Source organism: Thamnophis sirtalis, unplaced genomic scaffold (assembly GCF_051295495.1).
Source record: "Thamnophis sirtalis isolate CommonGarterSnake01/CBP01778 unplaced genomic scaffold, rThaSir2_p1.2 scaffold_3, whole genome shotgun sequence".
In the NCBI taxonomy this organism is placed as follows: domain Eukaryota; kingdom Metazoa; phylum Chordata; class Lepidosauria; order Squamata; family Natricidae; genus Thamnophis; species Thamnophis sirtalis.
The window spans coordinates 1,567,647-1,593,622 of record NW_028261383.1 but is presented as its reverse complement, the minus strand read 5'-3'; the positions used below and the strand labels follow the sequence as shown (position 1 = coordinate 1,593,622).

The 25,976-nt window shown below is 42.0% G+C and overlaps 2 protein-coding genes across 2 annotated transcripts; both read left to right on the top strand.

The window, feature by feature from the left end:
• Window positions 1-1,194: 1,194 nt before the first annotated feature.
• Window positions 1,195-5,396, top strand: LOC148047002 (uncharacterized). Its single transcript, XM_087711164.1, is given in 3 exon segments — window positions 1,195-1,415; window positions 2,385-4,863; window positions 4,866-5,396. Coding segments are annotated over 2 exon segments (2,685 nt in total). The 5' UTR covers window positions 1,195-1,415; window positions 2,385-2,588; the 3' UTR covers window positions 5,276-5,396.
• A 9,523-nt stretch (window positions 5,397-14,919) lies between these two features.
• On the top strand, window positions 14,920-18,607 carry LOC148047001 (uncharacterized). Its single transcript, XM_087711165.1, is given in 2 exon segments — window positions 14,920-17,473; window positions 17,476-18,607. Coding segments are annotated over 2 exon segments (2,685 nt in total). The 5' UTR covers window positions 14,920-15,198; the 3' UTR covers window positions 17,886-18,607.
• Window positions 18,608-25,976: the final 7,369 nt, after the last annotated feature.

The window sequence follows — 25,976 nt, the reverse complement described above, 5'->3', positions numbered from 1 at the left end:
TTTCTTTTCCGAAAAATGTCACAGCGAAGCAACTTTCTGAATTTAAGATTCTGTCCCTCCAGCCTTTATCAACAAAGTAAGAATTCCAGAACTCTTCTGGGCTTCCCTTCGTGATTCAGCCTCTCTTGAAGACCTGATATCCGTCTTGACCCCAATATCATTTTTCTTTCCAAAACAGGCAAGGCAAAGCCTCATTAAAATTAGCTCCTATTCCCTGGGGTTTCTTTGCAACCCTCCAAGCATTTCAAACCGTTTATTCGTGAACATCTTTAAACATTCCAGATTGGGCTAAAGTTCATCTCTGAGTTTTTGTACATTTTGTATCTCAATACAGAAAAGATGCTGAAATTAGTAAAGTTGCAGGGAAGAACAAGAAAGATAAGTAGGGGACTGGAGGATACAACATAAGAAGAAAGGTTGGCTTTGTTTAATTACAGGAACTGGTTATGTCTAGTTGAACGAAGAGAAGGACTGGAAGTGGCAGGTTGGCAGCCTTTCAATATTTGAGAAGCTGTCATAAAGAAGAGGGGACAACCTATTTTCCAAAGCAACTTAAGGCAGAATAAACAGCAATGACTGGAAAATAATCTAGGGGATTATCCAGTCCAGAATTAAGGAGAATTTCCTAACAGAGCAATTCAACATTGCAACGATTTCTCTCTAAAGTTTTGAGTGCTCCATCAGTGGAGAATTTTCAGAGTCACTTGTCTGGAATGGTATAGGGTCTCTTGCTTGGGCAGGGGGTTGGACTAGATGATCTCAGAGCTTCCTTCCATCTGTGTTATTCTGAAGGTTTCCTCATTTGTGGCTTGGTAAGTTATGCAAACCTACCAGCTACCAACAGTCAGCAAACCACCAAGGAAGCAATGGGGATGGTGTTTCCTGACGCCCCTAAGGGTACAATAGGGGGAAATTGTCGCCGGTCTCCCCAAACTTCATGAGAAGGAGGCAGCGAGGATTCCCGATCGCCTCTTCCCTTTCCGGGCGGGGCGTAGGAAAAGAGGAACGGCTCCCGGCCTCTATGGACGACGACCGGTCGGGAAAGAGGCGCCTCCCACAGCGCCCTCTGAGGTGGAAGAGTCGCTTGATGAGCCGAGAAACTGCAGCCCCTTCGGCAAGAGGAGAGAAATGAGGGGCTAGAGCGTCTCCACCACTCTACCAGGGAGGAAACGGGGGTTGGAAAAGGTGGGGGGAGAGGCTTCCGAAGGACCTCTCTAGGAAGCTCCTTTCGGTCTCCCTCTCCACCGTTTATTGGAGCTGAATTTCCAGGAGGTTTTGATCCCCAGTTGCCTCATTTTAGGCGGCTGTGCAACTTCTGGGCGTCCGGCAAGGCTGCTGCTGGGCTCCGCTCCGAGCAGGTGCGGCTCCCTCTCTCCCTCGGGCTGCCAGGAGTGCTTCTCCCCGCCAGGAGGAAGGTAATCCCGAGTCCCTTCGAGTCGGTGCCAGGAGGAAGGTGCGGGTGGATGCTGGGATGGACGGGGAGCCTCTGGGCAAAAGGGGGTGGGGAAGCCTCGACCCACGGAGGGAAAGGGGGCTTCTCCTCCAAGGGTTTAAGGGGGAGGATTATTGGGTGGCTGAAAGAAATACCCGCCCTTCTCTCTTCAACGGGGGGTGGAGGGTTTTTCTTTAGGGGAAGAAAAAGGGTTCAAATGGCTTGAATTGAGTTGAATGTTTTCCCAAGGCAGAAAAGGACCATTTGCTTTCGGCTTCATCTCAATGGAGAAGAATTGGTAGCTTTTGCTTTTACCCTAGTGTTTTAATTGTTTACTTTCGTTTCTACAAAGCTGGATAGAAGCTGAAAAAATCCTATGGGGATCTTTGCACTTTGTCTCACATCATGTAGCATCATCGCCCCCCCCCCTCCTGTGGAAAAGGAAAAGGCAGGGATCATCCCCAGTTAATGCAGGCAACAGAGACTCTGTCAGCCATCCCTCTCATCATGCTAAAAAAAGGGAAAGGGGAGGTCTGCTCTGGGGGGGACATAGGGGGGATCCCAGCATGGCTTTGATTCTGGGGGGACTGAATGGAAGTTTTTTTGGAGGGGCTTCCAGGGTTCATATACAGCAGTGGTTCCCAACATGGCGCCCAGGCACCACAGGGAGGCAATTTGATTTTTTAATGGGAGCAATTTGAACCTTGTATAAACCACATTAATGGCCTTTTAGGCTTCCTCCACATGAGTAGAGTTCACTTTTTCAGCAAATTAAGAAATATATGTCACAGGGGAGGCATCAGGATTTTAGAGATGCTTAGAGGGGGCATGGCCAAAAAACGCTTGGGAACCACTGATATAGGAGGTCTTCCAGTTATTGTTTGGGCTATTTGGAGAGCTGAAGAAAATAAATCTTCCTCTCTCCTTCACTTCTTTTTTCTTCATCCTGCAGGTGCCACCAGGAAAACCTTTGCACAAAGTTCTGCTTGCAGGATCCAATCTGGGTCAGTCACCAGGACCAGAGGTTTCGTCTTCTCAGCTTTTGGACTCATGCTGGATCCCCTCCTCCTGCCCATCTTCCAACCTTTTGGCCAAAGTTCTGCTTGTTTGAATTTCCTCTGATAGGAAGTTGTGGAAGTGAGCAGCCCTGGAGACTATGCAGAGGGGGGAACACTTTGGCCACAGGTCCCCCCAGAGGAATCAGGGGAGACTCTCCAAATGCTCCGATTGTGGGAAATCCTTTGCTTACCGGTCCCTCCTTTTGATCCACCAGAAGCTGCACACGGGGAATGGATCCCACCTGTGTGTCCTTTGTGGGAAATCCTTTCCTGGAGTGTGGAGCTTTGCCAAACATCTCCGGAGCCACCCAGGACTGAAGCCTTACAAATGCGGAGAGTGCAGGGAGCGTTTTGCTAAAGGCTCGGACCTTGGAGCCCATCAGCGAATCCATCAGGGAAAGAGATCTCAGGAGTCCTGGAAGCGCTGGGAAAGATTTCCTGAGAGACGGCGTCTCTCTAGGCCTCAGAAGAACCCGACTGAAGAGAAGCCCTGCAAGTGTGTGCAATGTAGGCTATGCTTTCCTCAAACCTCCCAGCTGCTTAATCATCAGCAAATCCACACCGAAGGGAAACCTTATCAATGTCTGGAGTGTGGGAAATCTTTCCGTTATAAACAATTGTTTAGAAAACATAAGAAAATTCACACAGCGCAGAGTCCTTATAAATGCCTAGAATGTGGGAAGTGTTTCACTCAGAGCTCATCTCTTTGCAAACATAATAAAACACATACAAAGGAGGGAAGCAAAACGTGCCTAGAATGTGGGAAATCTTTTTCCAACAAATCATGCCTGCTGCAACATCAGAGAATTCACAGTGGGGAAAAACCCCATCAATGTCTTGAATGTGGGAGATGTTTCGGCTGCAAGTCAAATTTAATTCAACATCAGAGAGTTCACACCAAAGAGAGACCCCATCAGTGCCAAAAATGTGGGAGGTGTTTTGGCCAGAAGGCTCACCTAATTCAACATCAAAGAGTTCACACTGGGGAAAGACTCCATGAATGCCCAGAATGTGGGAAATGTTTTGGCTACAAATCACAACTAATTCAACATCAGAGAGTTCACACTGGGGAAAGACCCTATCAATGCCCAGAATGTGGGAAAAGATTTGCCAATTCTTATAACCTTCAGAAACACCAAAGGACACATAGGGGAGAAAAACTATATAAATGTAATGATTGTGATAAATGTTTTTCTTGTAAGGGAAATCTTTTTCAACATCAAAGTATCCATACAGGTGTGAAGCCCTATATGTGCATCGAGTGTGGGAAATTTTTCCGTACAGTACAATTCCTCAGAATGCATGAGAACGTTCACAGAGGGGAAAAAAAGTTCAAATGTTTAGAATGTGGAAAAGCATTTGCTTATGCATCATCTCTTAGAATTCACTGCCAAACACACACGGGTGGGAAATGCCACAAGTGCTCAGTGTGTGAAAAATCTTTTACCTGGAAAAATTCACTTCGGATGCATGAAATAAGACACTTAGAGAAGCAATATAAATGTCCAGAGTGTGAGAAATCTTTTCGTTGCAAATATTATCTTAGAAAACATGAGAGGATTCACAAAGGAGAGAAACCTTCCAAGCCTGTGCAGAAAAATGAAAAGTGCCCAGAATGTGGGAGATGTTTTCGCAGAAAGTCACAATTAATCGAACATCAGAGAGTTCACACTGGAGAAAGACCCCATCAATGCCCAGAATGTGGGAAATGTTTTGCCAGGGAATCATGCCTGCGGACACATCAGAGAATTCACACCGGAGAAAGACCCCATCAATGCCCAGACTGTGAGAGATGTTTTGTTAAGAAGGAACACCTAATTCGACATCAGAAACTTCACACTGGTGGAGACGGACCCCATCAGTGCCCAGTATGTGAGAAACAATTTGTGGATTCTTCTGAACTTCGGAGACATCAGAAGGGTCATACAGGAGAGAGGCCCTATAAATGCGGGGAGTGCGGGAAATGTTTTCTCACAGCAATACGGCTACAGGTTCATCAGAGAATCCATTTAGGGGAGCAATATAAATGCCCAGAGTGTGAGAAATCTTTTCGTTGCAAATATTATCTTAGAAAACATGAGAGGATTCACAAAGGAGAGAACCCTTTCAAGTGTGTGCAGAAAAATGAAAAGTGCCCAGAATGTGGGAGATGTTTTGGCAGAAAGTCACACCTAATTCAACATCAGAAACTTCACACTGGAGAAAGACCTCATCAGTGCCCTGAATGTGGGAGGTGTTTTGGCCAGAAGACTCACCTAATTCAACATCAGAGAGTTCACACCGGAGAAAGACCCCATCAGTGCCCTGAATGTGGGAAATGTTTTGGCAGAAAGTCAAATTTAATTCGACATCAGAGAGTTCACATTGGACAAAGACCCAATGCCCAGAATGTGGGCAATGTTTTATTGAAAAGTCACATCTAATTCGACATCAGAGAGTTCACACCGAAGAAAGACCCCATCAATGCCCTGAATGTGGGAAATGTTTTGGCTACAAGTCAAGTTTAATTCAACATCAGAGACTTCACACCAAAGAAAGACCCTATCAATGCCCAGTATGCGAGAAAAGATTTGTGGCGTCTGCTGAACTTCGGAGACATCAGAAGAGTCACACAGGAGAGAGGCCCTATAAATATGGGGAATGTGGGAAAAGTTTTCTCACAGTAATACGGTTACGAGCTCATCAGAGAATCCACATGGGGGAGAAGCTGTACAAATATCTGGAGTGTGGGAAAGGTTTTCCCCAAAAACAACATCTTGAAAATCATCAAAAGGTCCATTCATAAGTGAAGCAATAGAGATGCATAGAGTATGGTAATGTTTTGCTCAAAAAGCAAAACATCAGAAAAATCACATGGAAAAAGGCCTAATAGACCCTGTTGGTAGAACAGTTTTTCATAGTTGTTCAACCTTTAGTAGTCGTATAGGACTTCATAAGCAGGGGGGAGGAGGGGATTAGAAACTCAAATCGTGGGAGAGCGTTTTCTTGTCAATAGTCCTTAAAAGCCACACTCTAATCCATATAGGATAGATGCAATCTAAATGTTTGAAGTGTGATGTATGGTTTGCCTGGAAAAATACTCTTTCACTCTAGAAAGAGTGCAGAGAAGAGCAACAAAGATGATTAGGGGAGTGGAGACTAAAACATGAAGAACGGTGGCAGGAATTGGATATGTCTAGTTTAATTAAAAGGAGGACTAGGAGAGACATGATAGTAGTCTTCCAATATCTCAGGGGTTGCCACAAAGTAGAGGGAGTCAAACTATTCTCCAAAGCTCCTGAGGGTAGAACAAGAAGCAATGGGTGGAAACTAATCAAGGGAGAAGCCAGATTCACTTAACAGACATGTTACTAATTTAACATCTGCAGTGATTTACTTAATAACTGTGGCAAGAAAGGTCGTAAATTGGGGAAAACTTACTTAACAAGTTTTTCCCTTAACAACAGAAATGTTGGGCTCCATTGTGGGTGTAAATAGAGGTCTCCCTATAGATGATTAACTGAGAGTTGTTAGAAAAGGAACGTGGAGAATACGACTGCGACCTGTCTCTAAATACTACAGTTTGTTTTTTGCTATGTTATAGATTATAGATTTAAATCTGCCTCTTCAAAACCTTGGTGCATCCTTTACTCCGAAAAATATGGTAAATGTCCGAAGAGTGAGAAAACGTTTTGTTGTAAATATTACCTTGGAAAACATGAGGATTCACAAAAGGGAGAAGCCTTGCATGAAAAATGAAATGTGCCCAGAATGTGGGAAGTGTTTTGATGAAAAGTCAAAGCTAATTCAACATCATAGAGTTCACACTGAAGAAAGACCCCATCAGTGCCCAGACTGTGGGAGGTGTTTTGGCCAGAAGGGACACCTAATTCGACATCAGAAAGGTCCATCTGCAAGCGAAGCCGTAGAGATGCATAGAGTGTGGTAATGTTTTCTCAAAAGGGAGACATCAGAAAACTCACATGGAAAAAGCCCTAATAGGCCCTGATGATAGAACAGTTCTTCATAATTGTTCAACCCTTAGAAGTCATATAAGACTTCATAAAGAGGGGGGATTAGAAACTCTTAGATCGTGGGAGAGCATGTGAACTTGTCTGGAAGTATATTAAGACTCCTGGGCAGGGAAGGTAAAACTAGAAGACTACAGCTGTGTTATTCTGTGGTAGGTCCCTTCTAGCCCTATAATTCTAAGAATTTTAAAAAAAAAAGGGGGAAATGGATAAGAAGCAAACATAGGGGGTGTTCACAAAATAATGCGAAAAGCTAAGGCTTCTGCTAAAGCCTTGTAAGCCATCAAAAGTCTCTATTTGGGCAGGATTAACGAATCCAGGAAATAAATAGAATCATAGAATATGTATCCTAGAGCACAACCGACAGAATATCTGAGGTAAAAAGAACTTTGCTGATAGTTTTGTCATAATTTTAAAAGTCTTTTGGAGGAAATCAAAATATTAATAAAAACATTAAACAGATTTTTAGTGAGTTGGCTAGTTTTAAAATCAATAGCTAATGGACAAAGAAGTTGACCAAAATAGGAAAATGGAAGACCAGATAGAATTGATGAGGAAAAGTGATTTGGAAGAAATGATACAAAAGTAAGACATTTGGATATTGTTACAAAGAATACAAATTCTCATACTCATATTCAGCCTGCCTCCCCTATTTCCCTGCGTTCTGCAGCCCTGCCATGCTTGCTTTCCTTCCACGTGGCCTTCCCGGTCTCCCCAAGGCCAGCTAGTGAAGGCAGGCAAGCATGTCGGGGCCAGCCGGCCACGGGGAAGGGAGCTAGCAGCCTACTTCCTTCCCCACAACCCCCCCATGCTTGCCTGCCTTCCATGTGGCCTTCCCGTCCCCATGCCCTCTTGTCTTCAGCATCCAGCCTGGCCCAGCCAGTGAGTGAGTGAGCAGTCCTTGCTGGAGATGAGAGTCTGGGGCTGAGAGGGGCAGCGCAGTGACTGGTGATTTGGGAGGGGTGCGGGCAGGCGGATTTTCTGGGGCTGCTGCACATAGGCACTGCCTGCCCTCACAGAGCACGTTCTTCCTTCTCCCTCTGCCAAAAGAAAGAGTATCCCACCGTCTGTTGGTGCCGCCGCAGTTGATCTGGCTAGGGTAACCAGCCCCCGAAGGGCAGGGTGTGCTCTGTTGCCACTGCTGCTGCCAGGCACCTCTATACATGAAAACTCCCCAGTGCAGCGCAGTTCCAGAATATTTTGTTTGTGTGTGTGTGAGAGAGAGGGAGGGAGGGAGGAAGGAAGGAAGGAAGGAAGGAAAGAAAAAGAAAGAAAGAAAGAAAGAAAGAAAGAAAGAAAGAAAGAAAGAAAGAAAGAAAGAAAGATTACTAGTGATTACTAGTCGGGCCCCATCCAGGGGTCTAGGACGTCATAATGTATTTTCGTAATATGCATGCAGATCCAAGCAGTGCGGCTTTTTTGCATTTGACTGATGGTGATTTTGTCAATTTTTAACTGTTTTAAATGTAATTCCAGTACTTTTGGAATAGCACCCAGTGTGCCAATTACCACTGGAACTACCATTGCTGGTTTGTGCCATAGTCGTTGAATTTCGATTTTTAAGTCCTGGTATTTTGCGATTTTTTCATATTCCTTCTCGTCGACCCTGCTATCACCTGGTATTGCGATGTCTATGATTGTAACTTTATTTTTCTCAACCAGTGTGATGTCTGGTGTATTATGCGCCAGCATTTTGTCCGTTTGTATGCAAAAATCCCATAAGATCTTGACCATCTGATTTTTGGTGACTTTTTCAGGCTTATGTTCCCACCAGTTTGTTGCTGTTTTAATATTATAATTTTTGCACAAATTCCAATGGATCATTTGTGCTACTGAATTGTGCCGCAATTTATAATCAGTCTGCGCAATTGTTTTACAGCAGCTGAGTATGTGATCAACAGTTTCATCAGCTTCTTTGCAAAGTCTGCATTTGGCATCATCAGAGGATTTTTCGATTTTGGCCTTAATGGCATTTGTGTGGATAGCTTGTTCTTGTGCAGCCAGGATTAGTGACTCTGTTTCTTTCTTTAATGTACCTGCTGCTAACCATAACCAAGTTTTTTCACTGTCCACTTTATCTTTTATTTTTCCCAGAAATTGGCCATGCAATGCTTTGTTCTGCCACCTCTCCATTCTTGATTTTATCACATCTTTTCTGTATTCTTGTTTCGTCTGTTGGACCTTCAGTAGATTTTTGTTCTTTACTTCGATTAATAGATGTTCTTGACTTTCTTTTAAATAATCAGCCAGTGCATGTTTTTCTTCTTCAACTATTTGCTTCACTTGTAATAATCCTCTGTCACTTGATTTTTGGGGCAGGTATAGTCTATCAGTATCACCATGCAGATGTAAACTGCCGTGCATTGTCATTAGTTTCCTGGTTTTTCGGTCTAAAATGTCCAAATCAGCTTGTGTCCAGTTAACTATACCAGCTGTGTATCTTATAACTGGTATTGCCCAGGTATTCATGGCCTTGATTGTATTTCCACCATTCAATTTAGATTTCAAAATTTTCCTAACTCTGTTGGTGTACTCTCCCCTGACAATAGTTTTTACTTCTCCATGCTTGATGTTATCCAACTGCAGAATGCCTAACTATTTGTAGGCTTCATTTTCTTTGCATTTAATTAGTTGGCCATTGGGCATTTCAATTCCCTCACATGTAGTGATTTTGCCCCTTTTTATGGATACAGTGGCGCATTTTTCCATGCCAAACTGCATTGAAATATCGGTGCTGAATACTCGGACTGTGTTTGTCAGTGATTGGATTTCTATTTCTGACTTTCCATAGAGTTCCAAATCATCCATATATAATAAATGAGAATTTTTTTCAGCTTCTTTGGCTGTTTGGTAGCCTAATTTCATTTTTTTTTTTTAAGATTACTGATAGTGGGATCATTGCGATGATGAAGAGAAGAGGTGAAAGTGAATCAACCTGGAAAATTCCTCGCTTGATATTAACCATTCCGTAGTTCTCATTCCCTACTGCCAACTCAGTTCTCTACTGTTTCATCGCCTTTTCAGTAAAGGATGTAATATTTTTGCTAATGGCAGTTGTTTCTAAGCATTTTATGATCCAACTATGTGGTAATGAGTCGAATGCCTTTTTGTAATCAATCCACACCATATTCAAGTTCGTTTTTCTGTTCTTACAATTTTCTAATATCATTTTATCAATTAGGAGCTGATCTTTTGTGCCCCTGCTCCTTCTTTTGTTGCCTTTTTGCTCTACTGGCAAGATGTTATTTGTTTCCAAATAATCCATAATGTTATCTGCAATAATGCCTGTGAGTAATTTAAAAGTGGTTGTTGTTGTTGTTGTTGTTATTAACCTTTAGGTATAATCCAAAAGGATTGCTATCTTCCTTACATAGGTACCATTCAATATTCATATCCAATTATATTCATCATAACACTACACATTGTATACATTAGTAACATTATCAATTATTTAAGCTATATCTATTGTCAATATATTTCACTAAGTTTAACTAGTTTTAAATTATATTCTTCCATCTATAACCTGTATCTTTCCAAGAGCAAAACAGTCTCATATCTTTTGCCATCAGTGATGCCAGTCCTCTAATCATCTTCATGGTCAGCTTTGTATAGACTCCTCTTAGCTACTCCTTGCTTATAAGATCTCTCATATAATCTTGATGCCCTCTTTCTTTTTCCTTATTCAGCTTATCTTTGATTGTCAACAGTGTTATCAATGCTTTTGCTAATAGAATTTCTCTCTTTAAATCCATAGATTCTTTGGTTTTTTCTTCTTCTGTATCTTACCCTCTGGAATATATAACAACGTATATATAGATATGGATATAACATAAGGAAACAATGTAAACTTTAAATAGTGATTTGGAAAGGAGGATTAGAAAACTTTGTTATTAAATATCTTGGATGTTTAGCTAAAATAGGACATAAGGATTTAGTGTTAGTGGAGGATTTTAGAAATAGTAATTGAAAGGCCAGTATGTGGTTATGTACTAAATTTTGGTATATTTTATGATGGACACTTAAACAATTATAGTCAAATGAAAATGAAGATATAATGATGGTGACATGTATGAATATTTGAGTTAAAATACTTAAGTTAATATGAATTATGTTTGTTGACTGTGGAAGAGATGCACGAAAGTCTTTTTGTAACCAACTGATATACTTTCTATAGCATGTAAAGAAGGATGTTGTGTTTGTTTTAAATTAACTTTTTAAAAAATTATTTAAAAAGTATAAACCATAATAAACAGTATGTTTATCACTATAAACGTGTATAACCTCTCCCATATATCATCTCCCATTCACAAGAGCTGACTTGTGGCTTGGGTGGCATGTTTTTCAATGACACAATAAAGGCAATGTACACTTTTAAAAACCATTTTGAAGTGCCTTATTGAAGGGATACAAAGCTTCTTTGTGATGCTTGGCACAGAACACAGAGAATAAAGGTGAAGTTGAGAGATCAAATGCAGAGCCATTTACTGTTTCATAATTTTCATAAGAGAGTTAACAGAGATTTTTAAAAGGCAAAATGATATTTGGAATTGAACAACAGACTGTCAGAGATAAATCGGGGGCTGCTGACTGCCACAAAGAAGTGGGAGTCAAAACTATTCTCCAAAGTACCTGAGGGTAAAACAAGAAGCAAAGGGTGGAAACTAATCAAGGAGAGAAGCAACTTAGAACGGAGGAGAAATTTCCTGAGAGTTAGAACAATTAATCAATGGAACAACTTGCCTCCAGAAGTTGTGAATGCTCCAACACTGGAAGTTTTTAAGATGATGTTGGATATCTATTTGTCTGAAGTGGGGTAGGGTTTCTTGCCTAAGCAGGGAGTTGGACTAGAAGACCTCCAAGGTCCCTTCCACCTCTGTTATTCTACACTATATTGCCAAACGTATTCGCTCACCCATCCAAACTATCAGAATCAGGTGTTCCAATCACTTCCATGGCCACAGGTGTATAAAATCAAGTACCTAGGCATGCAGACTGTTTTACAAACATTTGTGAAAGAATGGGTCACTCTCGGGAGCTCAGTGAATTCCAGCATGGAACTGTGATAGGATGCCACCTGTGCAACAAATCAAGTTGTGAAATTTCCTCGCTCCTGAATATTCCACAGTCAACTGTCAGCTGTATTATTAGAATGTGAAAGTGTTTGGGAATAACAGCAATTCAGCCATGAAGTGGTAGGCCACGTAAACTCGTCCAACATCAGTGTGTGACCTCACGAATGCGCTTCTGGAAGAATGGTCAAAAATTCCCATAAACACACTCCTAAACCCTGTGGACTGCCTTCCCAGAAGAGCTGAAGCTGCTATAGCTGCAAAGGGTGGACCGACATCATATTGAACCCTATGGATTAGGAATGGGATGTCACTTACAGTAAGTTCATTTGCGAGTAAAGGCAGATGAGAGAATACTTTTGGCAATATAGTGTAATTCAAATTCAAATTGGAACTAAATTATGTGCAAATGATGGACATGTAATTTACTTGGCTATCCATCATAATTTCGGGAGTGTTCTTTAAAATTAATGTTCAATGAATGCCACATTCTTCCTATCCTCCTCGTTTTGTCCTACTTTCTCTTCCGAAAAATGTCACTGTTGTAGGAAGTTATCACCCAGCCCTCTCCCAGAAAAATGAAATATCCTAGGAAATATTGAAAAGGCAGAATATTTCTCTGGATGTGAAAAGAAACATGTTTTAAAACACAGAATAGCTGCCTGTAGCTTCCTTCACTTTGTCAATGGGATATTAAGGCCACGCTAGTCCAGTTTACATAATAAAGACTTCTCCATTTCAGCTACAGGGAGATGGGATTAAAGCATGATAATATTGGCCCCAACTGACCACATGGCATCTGAGAACTCAACCAAACCTGGATTCAAAACACACTCTAGAGAGTTGTCCCTGCATGACCCATGGGAGTCTGACAACCAATCAGAATACATTTCTTACACAGGAACAGGAAACAGAGAGGTGGGACTGAACATGTTATAAAAAGCCTAGCAAGCCCCTCCTTCAGCCTTCCCTTCTTCTCCACCAACATTGAAGCATGTGACCACCTTTTCTGTTCAGGACTCAAGCCATGTGGTCCTGTCCAACAATAAACCATCTTTCCAAGCAGCCTCCATGTTCCAGGGTCTTTTTCCCCACTTGGAGCCAAACCCAGAAGGACATTTCTTTCATCACAGCGAAACAACTTTCTGAATTTAAGATTCTGTCCTTCCAACCTTTATCAACAAAGTAAGAATTCCAGAACTCTTCTGGGCTTCCCTTCGTGATTCAGCCTCTCTTGAAGAGCTGATTTCCGTCTTGATCCCAATATCATTTTTCTTTCCAAAACAGGCAAGGCAAAATCTTATTAAAATTAGCTCCCATCTCTGGGGTTTCTTTGCAACCCTCCAAGCGTTTCAAACCGTTTATTCACGAACACCTTTAAACATTCCAGATTGGGCTAAAGTTCATCTCTGAGTTTTTGTACATTTTGTAACACAATAGAAAAGAGACACTGAGACTAGTAAGGATGCAGGGAAGAACAAGAAAGATAAGTAGGGGACTGGAGGATACAACATAAAGAGGAAAGGTTGCAGGTACTGGCTTTATTTAATTACAGGAACTGGTTATGTCTAGCTGAATGAAGGGAGGGACTGGAAGTGGCAGGATGGCAGCCTTCCAATATTTGAGAAGCTGTCATAAAGGATAATTTCCTAACAGAGTAATTGAACATTGCAATGACTTCCCTCTAAACGTTTCGAGTGCTCCATCAGTGGAGGGTTTTCAGAAGAAGTCACTTGTCTGGAATGATATAGGGTCTCTTGCTTGGGCAGGGGTTGGACTAGATGACCTCAGAGCTCCCTTCCATCTGTTATTCTGAAGGTTTCCTCATTTGTGGTTTGGAAAGTTATGCAAACTGACCAGTTACCTACAGTCAGCAAACCACGAAGGAAGCAAAGTTTATGGGATGGTGTTTCCTGATGCTGCCCCGAAGGGCACAATAAGGGGAAATTGAAGTTTCCCCAAACTTCGGGGGAAGGAGGGAACGAGGATCCCCAATCGCCTCTTCCCTTTCCGGGCGGGGCATAGGAAATGAGGAAAGGGTCCCGTCCTCTATGAACACCGAACGGTCGGGAAAGAGGCGGCTCGCCCAGCACGCTGCGAGGGGGAAGCGTCGCTTGAAGAGCCGAGAAACTGCAGTCCCCTGGGCAGGAAGAGAGAAATGAGGGGCTAGAGCGTCTCCACCACTCTACCAGGGAGGAAACGGGGGTCGGAAAAGGCGGGGAGAGGCTTCCGAAGGACCTCTCTAGTAAGCTCCTCTCGGTCTCCCTCTCCACCGTTTATTGGAGCTGAATTTCCGGGAGGTTTTGATCCCCAGTTGCCTCATTTTGGGCAGCTGTGCAACTTCTGGGCGTCCGGCAAGGCTGCTGCTGGGCTCCGCTCCGGGCAGGTGCGGCTCCCTCTCTCCCTCTGGCTGCCAGGAGTGCTTCTCCCCGCCAGGAGGAAGGTAATCCCGAGTCCCCTCGAGTCGGTGCCAGGAGGAAGGTGCGGGCGGATGCGGGGCTGGACTGGGAACCTCTGGGCAAAGTGGGGGAAGGCTCGCCCCACGGAGGGAAAGGGGGCTTCTCCTCCAAGGGTTTAAGGGGAGGATTATTGGGTGGCTGAAAGAAATACCCGTCCTTCTCGCTTCAATGGGGAGTGGAGGGTTTTTCTTTAGGGGAAGAAAAGGGGTTCAAATGGCTTGAATTGAGTTGAATGTTTTCCCAAGGCAGAAAAGGACCATTTGCTTTCGGCTTCATCTCAATGGAGAAGAATTGGTAGTTTTTGCTTTTACCCTAGTGTTTTAATTGTTTACTTTCGTTTCTACAAAGCTGGATAGAAGCTGAAAAAATCCTATGGGGATCTTTGCACTTTGTCTCACATCATGTAGCATCATGGCCACCCCCCCTCCTGTGGAAAAGGAAAAGGCAGGGATCATCCACTGTTAAGGCAGGCAAGTGGGGGGCAACAGAGATTCTTGTCAGCCATTCCTCTCATCATGCTAAAAAAAAGGAAAAGGGGAGGTCTGCTCCGGGGGAGGGGGGACATAGGGGGGATCCCAGCATGGCTTTGATTCTGGGGGGACTGAATGGAAGTTTTTTTGGAGGGGCTTCCAGGGTTCATATACAGCAGTGGTTCCCAACATGGCGCCCAGGCACCACAGGGAGGCAATTTGATTTTTTAATGGGAGCAATTTGAACCTTGTATAAACCACGTTAATGGCCTTTTAGGCTTCCTCCACATGAGTAGAGTTCACTTTTTCAGCAAATTAAGAAATATATGTCACAGGGGAGGCATCAGGATTTTAGAGATGCTTAGAGGGGGCATGGCCAAAAAACGCTTGGGAACCACTGATATAGGAGGTCTTCCAGTTATTGTTTGGGCTATTTGGAGAGCTGAAGAAAATAAATCTTCCTCTCTCCTTCACTTCTTTTTTCTTCATTCTGCAGGTGCCACCAGGAAAACCTTTGCACAAAGTTCTGCTTGCAGGATCCAATCTGAGTCAGTCACCAGGACCAGAGGTTTCGTCTTCTCAGCTTTTGGACTCATAGTTGATCCCCTCCTCCTGCCCATTGTCCAACCTTTTGGCCAAAGTTCTGCTTGTTTGAATTTCCTCTGATAGGAAGTTGTGGAAGTGAGCAGCCCTGGAGACTATGCAGAGGGAGGAACACTTTGGCCAAAGGTCCCCCCAAAAGAATCAGGGGAGACTCTCCAAATGCTCCGATTGTGGGAAATCCTTTGCTTACCGGTCCCTCCTTTTGATCCACCAGAAGCTGCACACGGGGAATGGATCCCACCTGTGTGTCCTTTGTGGGAAATCCTTTCCTGGAGTGTGGAGCTTTGCCAAACATCTCCGGAGCCACCCTGGACTGAAGCCTTACAAATGCGGAGAGTGCGGGGAGCGTTTTGCTAAAGGCTCGGACCTTGGAGCCCATCAGCGAATCCATCAGGGAAAGAGATCTCAGGAGTCCTGGAAGCGCTGGGAAAGATTTCCTGAGAGACGGCGTCTCTCTAGGCCTCAGAAGAACCCGACTGAAGAGAAGCCCTGCAAGTGTGTGCAATGTGGGCTATGCTTTCCTCAAACCTCCCAGCTGCTTAATCATCAGCAAATCCACACCGAAGGGAAACCTTATCAATGTCTGGAGTGTGGGAAATCTTTCCGTTATAAACAATTGTTTAGAAAACATAAGAAAATTCACACAGCGCAGAGTCCTTATAAATGCCTAGAATGTGGGAAGTGTTTCACTCAGAGCTCATCTCTTTGCAAACACAATAAAACACATACAAAGGAGGGAAGCAAAACGTGCCTAGAATGTGGGAAATCTTTTTCCAACAAATCATGCCTGCTGCAACATCAGAGAATTCACAGTGGGGAAAAACCCCATCAATGTCTTGAATGTGGGAGATGTTTCAGCTGCAAGTCAAATTTAATTCAACATCAGAGAGTTCACACCAAAGAGAGACCCCATCAGTGCCAAAAATGTGGGAGGTGTTTTGGCCAGAAGGCTCACCTAATTCAACATAAAAGAGTTCACACTGGGGAAAGACTCCATGAATGCCCAGAATGTGGGAAATGTTTTGGCTACAAATCACAACTAATTCAACATCAGAGAGTTCACACTGGGGAAAGACCCTATCAATGCCCAGAATGTGGGAAAAGATTTGCCAATTCTTATAACCTTCAGAAACACCAAAGGACACATAGGGGAGAAAAACTATATAAATGTAATGATTGTGATAAATGTTTTTCTTGTAAGGGAAATCTTTTTCAACATCAAAGTATCCATACAGGTGTGAAGCCCTATATGTGCATCGAGTGTGGGAAATTTTTCCGTACAGTACAATTCCTCAGAATGCATGAGAACGTTCACAGAGGGGGAAAAAAGTTCAAATGTTTAGAATGTGGAAAAGCATTTGCTTATGCATCATCTCTTAGAATTCACTGCCAAACACACACGGGTGGGAAATGCCACAAGTGCTCAGTGTGTGAGAAATCTTTTACCTGGAAAAATTCACTTCGGATGCATGAAATAAGACACTTAGAGAAGCAATATAAATGTCCAGAGTGTGAGAAATCTTTTCGTTGCAAATATTATCTTAGAAAACACGAGAGGATTCACAAAGGAGAGAAGCCTTCCAAGCCTGTGCAGAAAAATGAAAAGTGCCCAGAATGTGGGAGATGTTTTCGCAGAAAGTCACAATTAATCGAACATCAGAGAGTTCACACTGGAGAAAGACCCCATCAATGCCCAGAATGTGGGAAATGTTTTGCCAGGGAATCATGCCTGCGGACACATCAGAGAATTCACACCGGAGAAAGACCCCATCAATGCCCAGACTGTGAGAGATGTTTTGTTAAGAAGGAACACCTAATTCGACATCAGAAACTTCACACTGGTGGAGACGGACCCCATCAGTGCCCAGTATGTGAGAAACAATTTGTGGATTCTTCTGAACTTCGGAGACATCAGAAGGGTCATACAGGAGAGAGGCCCTATAAATGCGGGGAGTGCGGGAAATGTTTTCTCACAGCAATACGGCTACAGGTTCATCAGAGAATCCATTTAGGGGAGCAATATAAATGCCCAGAGTGTGAGAAATCTTTTCGTTGCAAATATTATCTTAGAAAACATGAGAGGATTCACAAAGGAGAGAACCCTTTCAAGTGTGTGCAGAAAAATGAAAAGTGCCCAGAATGTGGGAGATGTTTTGGCAGAAAGTCACACCTAATTCAACATCAGAAACTTCACACTGGAGAAAGACCTCATCAGTGCCCTGAATGTGGGAGGTGTTTTGGCCAGAAGACTCACCTAATTCAACATCAGAGAGTTCACACCGGAGAAAGACCCCATCAGTGCCCTGAATGTGGGAAATGTTTTGGCAGAAAGTCAAATTTAATTCGACATCAGAGAGTTCACATTGGACAAAGACCCAATGCCCAGAATGTGGGCAATGTTTTATTGAAAAGTCACATCTAATTCGACATCAGAGAGTTCACACCGAAGAAAGACCCCATCAATGCCCTGAATGTGGGAAATGTTTTGGCTACAAGTCAAGTTTAATTCAACATCAGAGACTTCACACTAAAGAAAGACCCTATCAATGCCCAGTATGCGAGAAAAGATTTGTGGCGTCTGCTGAACTTCGGAGACATCAGAAGAGTCACACAGGAGAGAGGCCCTATAAATATGGGGAATGTGGGAAAAGTTTTCTCACAGTAATACGGTTACGAGCTCATCAGAGAATCCACATGGGGGAGAAGCTGTACAAATATCTGGAGTGTGGGAAAGGTTTTCCCCAAAAACAACATCTTGAAAATCATCAAAAGGTCCATTCATAAGTGAAGCAATAGAGATGCATAGAGTATGGTAATGTTTTGCTCAAAAAGCAAAACATCAGAAAAATCACATGGAAAAAGGCCTAATAGACCCTGTTGGTAGAACAGTTTTTCATAGTTGTTCAACCTTTAGTAGTCGTATAGGACTTCATAAGCAGGGAGGAGGAGGGGATTAGAAACTCAAATCGTGGGAGAGCGTTTTCTTGTCAATAGTCCTTAAAAACCACACTCTAATCCATATAGGATAGATGCAATCTAAATGTTTGAAGTGTGATGTATGGTTTGCCTGGAAAAATACTCTTTCACTCTAGAAAGAGTGCAGAGAAGAGCAACAAAGATGATTAGGGGAGTGGAGACTAAAACATGAAGAACGGTGGCAGGAATTGGATATGTCTAGTTTAATTAAAAGGAGGACTAGGAGAGACATGATAGTAGTCTTCCAATATCTCAGGGGTTGCCACAAAGTAGAGGGAGTCAAACTATTCTCCAAAGCTCCTGAGGGTAGAACAAGAAGCAATGGGTGGAAACTAATCAAGGGAGAAGCCAGATTCACTTAACAGACATGTTACTAATTTAACATCTGCAGTGATTTACTTAACAACTGTGGCAAGAAAGGTCGTAAATTGGGGAAAACTTACTTAACAAGTTTTTCCCTTAACAACAGAAATGTTGGGCTCCATTGTGGGTGTAAATAGAGGTCTCCCTATAGATGATTAACTGAGAGTTGTTAGAAAAGGACTGTGGAGAATACAACTGCGACCTGTCTCTAAATACTACAGTTTGTTTTTTGCTATGTTATAGATTATAGATTTAAATCTGCCTCTTCAAAACCTTGGTGCATCCTTTACTCCGAAAAATATGGTAAATGTCCGAAGAGTGAGAAAACGTTTTGTTGTAAATATTACCTTGGAAAACATGAGGATTCACAAAAGGGAGAAGCCTTGCATGAAAAATGAAATGTGCCCAGAATGTGGGAAGTGTTTTGATGAAAAGTCAAAGCTAATTCAACATCATAGAGTTCACACTGAAGAAAGACCCCATCAGTGCCCAGACTGTGGGAGATGTTTTGGCCAGAAGGGACACCTAATTCGACATCAGAAAGGTCCATCCGTGAGCGAAGCCGTAGAGATGCATAGAGTGTGGTAATGTTTTCTCAAAAGGGAGACATCAGAAAACTCACATGGAAAAAGCCCTAATAGGCCCTGATGATAGAACAGTTCTTCATAATTGTTCAACCCTTAGAAGTCATATAAGACTTCATAAAGAGGGGGGATTAGAAACTCTTAGATCGTGGGAGAGCATGTGAACTTGTCTGGAAGTATATTAAGACTCCTGGGCAGGGAAGGTAAAACTAGAAGACTACAGCTGGGTTATTCTGTGGTAGGTCCCTTCTAGCCCTATAATTCTAAGAATTTTTTTAAAAAGGGGGGGAAATGGATAAGAAGCAAAATAATGCGAATAATGCATCACAAAATAATGCGAAAAGCTAAGGCTTCTGCTAAAGCCTTGTAAGCCATCAAAAGTCTCTATTTGGGCAGGATTAACGAATCCAGGAAATAAATAGAATCATAGAATATGTATCCTAGAGCACAACCGACAGAATATCTGAGGTAAAAAGAACTTTGCTGATAGTTTTGTCATAATTTTAAAAGTCTTTTGGAGGAAATCAAAATATTAATAAAAACATTAAACAGATTTTTAGTGAGTTGGCTGGTTTTAAAATCAATAGCTAATGGACAAAGAAGTTGACCAAAATAGGAAAATGGAAGACCAGATAGAATTGATGACGAAAAGTGATTTGGAAGAAATGATACAAAAGTAAGACATTTGGATATTGTTACAAAGAATACAAATTCTCATACTCATATTCAGCCTGCCTCCCCTATTTCCCTGCGTTCTGCAGCCCTGCCATGCTTGCTTTCCTTCCACGTGGCCTTCCCGGTCTCCCCAAGGCCAGCTAGTGAAGGCAGGCAAGCATGTCGGGGCCAGCCGGCCACGGGGAAGGGAGCTAGCAGCCTACTTCCTTCCCCACAACCCCCCCATGCTTGCCTGCCTTCCATGTGGCCTTCCCGTCCCCATGCCCTCTTGTCTTCAGCATCCAGCCTGGCCCAGCCAGTGAGTGAGTGAGCAGTCCTTGCTGGAGATGAGAGTCTGGGGCTGAGAGGGGCAGCGCAGTGACTGGTGATTTGGGAGGGGTGCGGGCAGGCGGATTTTCTGGGGCTGCTGCACATAGGCACTGCCTGCCCTCACAGAGCACGTTCTTCCTTCTCCCTCTGCCAAAAGAAAGAGTATCCCACCGTCTGTTGGTGCCGCCGCAGTTGATCTGGCTAGGGTAACCAGCCCCCGAAGGGCAGGGTGTGCTCTGTTGCCACTGCTGCTGCCAGGCACCTCTATACATGAAAACTCCCCAGTGCAGCGCAGTTCCAGAATATTTTGTTTGTGTGTGTGTGAGAGAGAGGGAGGGAGGGAGGGAGGAAGGAAGGAAGGAAGGAAGGAAGGAAGGAAGGAAGGAAGGAAGGAAAGAAAAAGAAAGAAAGAAAGAAAGAGATTACTAGTGATTACTAGTCGGGCCCCATCCAGGGGTCTAGGACGTCATAATGTATTTTCGTAATATGCATGCAGATCCAAGCAGTGCGGCTTTTTTGCATTTGACTGATGGTGATTTTGTCAATTTTTAACTGTTTTAAATGTAATTCCAGTACTTTTGGAATAGCACCCAGTGTGCCAATTACCACTGGAACTACCATTGCTGGTTTGTGCCATAGTCGTTGAATTTCGATTTTTAAGTCCTGGTATTTTGCGATTTTTTCATATTCCTTCTCGTCGACCCTGCTATCACCTGGTATTGCGATGTCTATGATTGTAACTTTATTTTTTTCAACCAGTGTGATGTCTGGTGTATTATGCGCCAGCATTTTGTCCGTTTGTATGCAAAAATCCCATAAGATCTTGACCATCTGATTTTTGGTGACTTTTTCAGGCTTATGTTCCCACCAGTTTGTTGCTGTTTTAATATTATAATTTTTGCACAAATTCCAATGGATCATTTGTGCTACTGAATTGTGCCGCAATTTATAATCAGTCTGCGCAATTGTTTTACAGCAGCTGAGTATGTGATCAACAGTTTCATCAGCTTCTTTGCAAAGTCTGCATTTGGCATCATCAGAGGATTTTTCGATTTTGGCCTTAATGACATTTGTGTGGATAGCTTGTTCTTGTGCAGCCAGGATTAGTGACTCTGTTTCTTTCTTTAATGTACCTGCTGCTAACCATAACCAAGTTTTTTCACTGTCCACTTTATCTTTTATTTTTCCCAGAAATTGGCCATGCAGTGCTTTGTTCTGCCACCTCTCCATTCTTGATTTTATCACATCTTTTCTGTATTCTTGTTTCGTCTGTTGGACCTTCAGTAGATTTTTGTTCTTTACTTCGATTAATAGATGTTCTTGACTTTCTTTTAAATAATCAGCCAGTGCATGTTTTTCTTCTTCAACTATTTGCTTCACTTGTAATAATCCTCTGTCACTTGATTTTTGGGGCAGGTATAGTCTATCAGTATCACCATGCAGATGTAAACTGCCGTGCATTGTCATTAGTTTCCTGGTTTTTCGGTCTAAAATGTCCAAATCAGCTTGTGTCCAGTTAACTATACCAGCTGTGTATCTTATAACTGGTATTGCCCAGGTATTCATGGCCTTGATTGTATTTCCACCATTCAATTTAGATTTCAAAATTTTCCTAACTCTGTTGGTGTACTCTCCCCTGACAATAGTTTTTACTTCTCCATGCTTGATGTTATCCAACTGCAGAATGCCTAACTATTTGTAGGCTTCATTTTCGTTGCATTTAATTAGTTGGCCATTGGGCATTTCAATTCCCTCACATGTAGTGATTTTGCCCCTTTTTATGGATACAGTGGCGCATTTTTCCATGCCAAACTGCATTGAAATATCGGTGCTGAATACTCGGACTGTGTTTGTCAGTGATTGGATTTCTATTTCTGACTTTCCATAGAGTTCCAAATCATCCATATATAATAAATGAGAATTTTTTTCAGCTTCTTTGGCTGTTTGGTAGCCTAATTTCATTTTTTTTTTAAGATTACTGATAGTGGGATCATTGCGATGATGAAGAGAAGAGGTGAAAGTGAATCAACCTGGAAAATTCCTCGCTTGATATTAACCATTCCGTAGTTCTCATTCCCTACTGCCAACTGAGTTCTCTACTGTTTCATCGCCTTTTCAGTAAAGGATGTAATATTTTTGCTAATGGCAGTTGTTTCTAAGCATTTTATGATCCAACTATGTGGTAATGAGTCGAATGCCTTTTTGTAATCAATCCACACCATATTCAAGTTCGTTTTTCTGTTCTTACAATTTTCTAATATCATTTTATCAATTAGGAGCTGATCTTTTGTGCCCCTGCTCCTTCTTTTGTTGCCTTTTTGCTCTACTGGCAAGATGTTATTTGTTTCCAAATAATCCATAATGTTATCTGCAATAATGCCTGTGAGTAATTTAAAAGTGGTTGTTGTTGTTGTTGTTGTTATTAACCTTTAGGTATAATCCAAAAGGATTGCTATCTTCCTTACATAGGTACCATTCAATATTCATATCCAATTATATTCATCATAACACTACACATTGTATACATTAGTAACATTATCAATTATTTAAGCTATATCTATTGTCAATATATTTCACTAAGTTTAACTAGTTTTAAATTATATTCTTCCATCTATAACCTGTATCTTTCCAAGAGCAAAACAGTCTCATATCTTTTGCCATCAGTGATGCCAGTCCTCTAATCATCTTCATGGTCAGCTTTGTATAGACTCCTCTTAGCTACTCCTTGCTTATAAGATCTCTCATATAATCTTGATGCCCTCTTTCTTTTTCCTTATTCAGCTTATCTTTGATTGTCAACAGTGTTATCAATGCTTTTGCTAATAGAATTTCTCTCTTTAAATCCATAGATTCTTTGGTTTTTTCTTCTTCTGTATCTTACCCTCTGGAATATATAACAACGTATATATAGATATGGGTATAACATAAGGAAACAATGTAAACTTTAAATAGTGATTTGGAAAGGAGGATTAGAAAACTTTGTTATTAAATATCTTGGATGTTTAGCTAAAATAGGACATAAGGATTTAGTGTTAGTGGAGGATTTTAGAAATAGTAATTGAAAGGCCAGTATGTGGTTATGTACTAAATTTTGGTATATTTTATGATGGACACTTAAACAATTATAGTCAAATGAAAATGAAGATATAATGATGGTGACATGTATGAATATTTGAGTTAAAATACTTAAGTTAATATGAATTATGTTTGTTGACTGTGGAAGAGATGCACGAAAGTCTTTTTGTAACCAACTGATATACTTTCTATAGCATGTAAAGAAGGATGTTGTGTTTGTTTTAAATTAACTTTTTAAAAAATTATTTAAAAAGTATAAACCATAATAAACAGTATGTTTATCACTATAAACGTGTATAACCTCTCCCATATATCATCTCCCATTCACAAGAGCTGACTTGTGGCTTGGGTGGCATGTTTTTCAATGACACAATAAAGGCAATGTACACTTTTAAAAACCATTTTGAAGTGCCTTATTGAAGGGATACAAAGCTTCTTTGTGATGCTTGGCACAGAACACAGAGAATAAAGGTGAAGTTGAGAGATCAAATGCAGAGCCATTTACTGTTTCATAATTTTCATAAGAGAGTTAACAGAGATTTTTAAAAGGCAAAATGATATTTGGAATTGAACAACAGACTGTCAGAGATAAATCGGGGGCTGCTGACTGCCACAAAGAAGTGGGAGTCAAAACTATTCTCCAAAGTACCTGAGGGTAAAACAAGAAGCAAAGGGTGGAAACTAATCAAGGAGAGAAGCAACTTAGAACGGAGGAGAAATTTCCTGAGAGTTAGAACAATTAATCAATGGAACAACTTGCCTCCAGAAGTTGTGAATGCTCCAACACTGGAAGTTTTTAAGATGATGTTGGATATCTATTTGTCTGAAGTGGGGTAGGGTTTCTTGCCTAAGCAGGGAGTTGGACTAGAAGACCTCCAAGGTCCCTTCCACCTCTGTTATTCTACACTATATTGCCAAACGTATTCGCTCACTCATCCAAACTATCAGAATCAGGTGTTCCAATCACTTCCATGGCCACAGGTGTATAAAATCAAGTACCTAGGCATGCAGACTGTTTTACAAACATTTGTGAAAGAATGGGTCACTCTCGGGAGCTCAGTGAATTCCAGCATGGAACTGTGATAGGATGCCACCTGTGCAACAAATCAAGTTGTGAAATTTCCTCGCTCCTGAATATTCCACAGTCAACTGTCAGCTGTATTATTAGAATGTGAAAGTGTTTGGGAATAACAGCAATTCAGCCATGAAGTGGTAGGCCACGTAAACTCGTCCAACATCAGTGTGTGACCTCACGAATGCGCTTCTGGAAGAATGGTCAAAAATTCCCATAAACACACTCCTAAACCCTGTGGACTGCCTTCCCAGAAGAGCTGAAGCTGCTATAGCTGCAAAGGGTGGACCGACATCATATTGAACCCTATGGATTAGGAATGGGATGTCACTTACAGTAAGTTCATATGCGAGTAAAGGCAGATGAGAGAATACTTTTGGCAATATAGTGTAATTCAAATTCAAATTGGAACTAAATTATGTGCAAATGATGGACATGTAATTTACTTGGCTATCCATCATAATTTCGGGAGTGTTCTTTAAAATTAATGTTCAATGAATGCCACATTCTTCCTATCCTCCTCGTTTTGTCCTACTTTCTCTTCCGAAAAATGTCACTGTTGTAGGAAGTTATCACCCAGCCCTCTCCCAGAAAAATGAAATATCCTAGGAAATATTGAAAAGGCAGAATATTTCTCTGGATGTGAAAAGAAACATGTTTTAAAACACAGAATAACTGCCTGTAGCTTCCTTCACTTTGTCAATGGGATATTAAGGCCAAGCTAGTCCAGTTTACATAATAAAGACTTCTCCATTTCAGCTACAGGGAGATGGGATTAAAGCATGATAATATTGGCCCCAACTGACCACATGGCATCTGAGAACTCAACCAAACCTGGATTCATCCCTGCATGACCCATGGGAGTCTGACAACCAATCAGAATACATTTCTTACACAGGAACAGGAAACAGAGAGGTGGGACTGAACATGTTATAAAAAGCCTAGCAAGCCCCTCCTTCAGCCTTCCCTTCTTCTCCACCAACATTGAAGCATGTGACCACCTTTTCTGTTCAGGACTCAAGCCATGTGGTCCTGTCCAACAATAAACCATCTTTCCAAGCAGCCTCCATGTTCCAGGGTCTTTTTCCCCACTTGGAGCCAAACCCAGAAGGACATTTCTTTCATCACAGCGAAACAACTTTCTGAATTTAAGATTCTGTCCTTCCAACCTTTATCAACAAAGTAAGAATTCCAGAACTCTTCTGGGCTTCCCTTCGTGATTCAGCCTCTCTTGAAGAGCTGATTTCCGTCTTGATCCCAATATCATTTTTCTTTCCAAAACAGGCAAGGCAAAATCTTATTAAAATTAGCTCCCATCTCTGGGGTTTCTTTGCAACCCTCCAAGCGTTTCAAACCGTTTATTCACGAACACCTTTAAACATTCCAGATTGGGCTAAAGTTCATCTCTGAGTTTTTGTACATTTTGTAACACAATAGAAAAGAGACACTGAGACTAGTAAGGATGCAGGGAAGAACAAGAAAGATAAGTAGGGGACTGGAGGATACAACATAAAGAGGAAAGGTTGCAGGTACTGGCTTTATTTAATTACAGGAACTGGTTATGTCTAGCTGAATGAAGGGAGGGACTGGAAGTGGCAGGATGGCAGCCTTCCAATATTTGAGAAGCTGTCATAAAGGATAATTTCCTAACAGAGTAATTGAACATTGCAATGACTTCCCTCTAAACGTTTCGAGTGCTCCATCAGTGGAGGGTTTTCAGAAGAAGTCACTTGTCTGGAATGATATAGGGTCTCTTGCTTGGGCAGGGGTTGGACAGTGGTCCCCAACCTTTTTATCGCCGCGGACCAGTCAGCCTTTGAT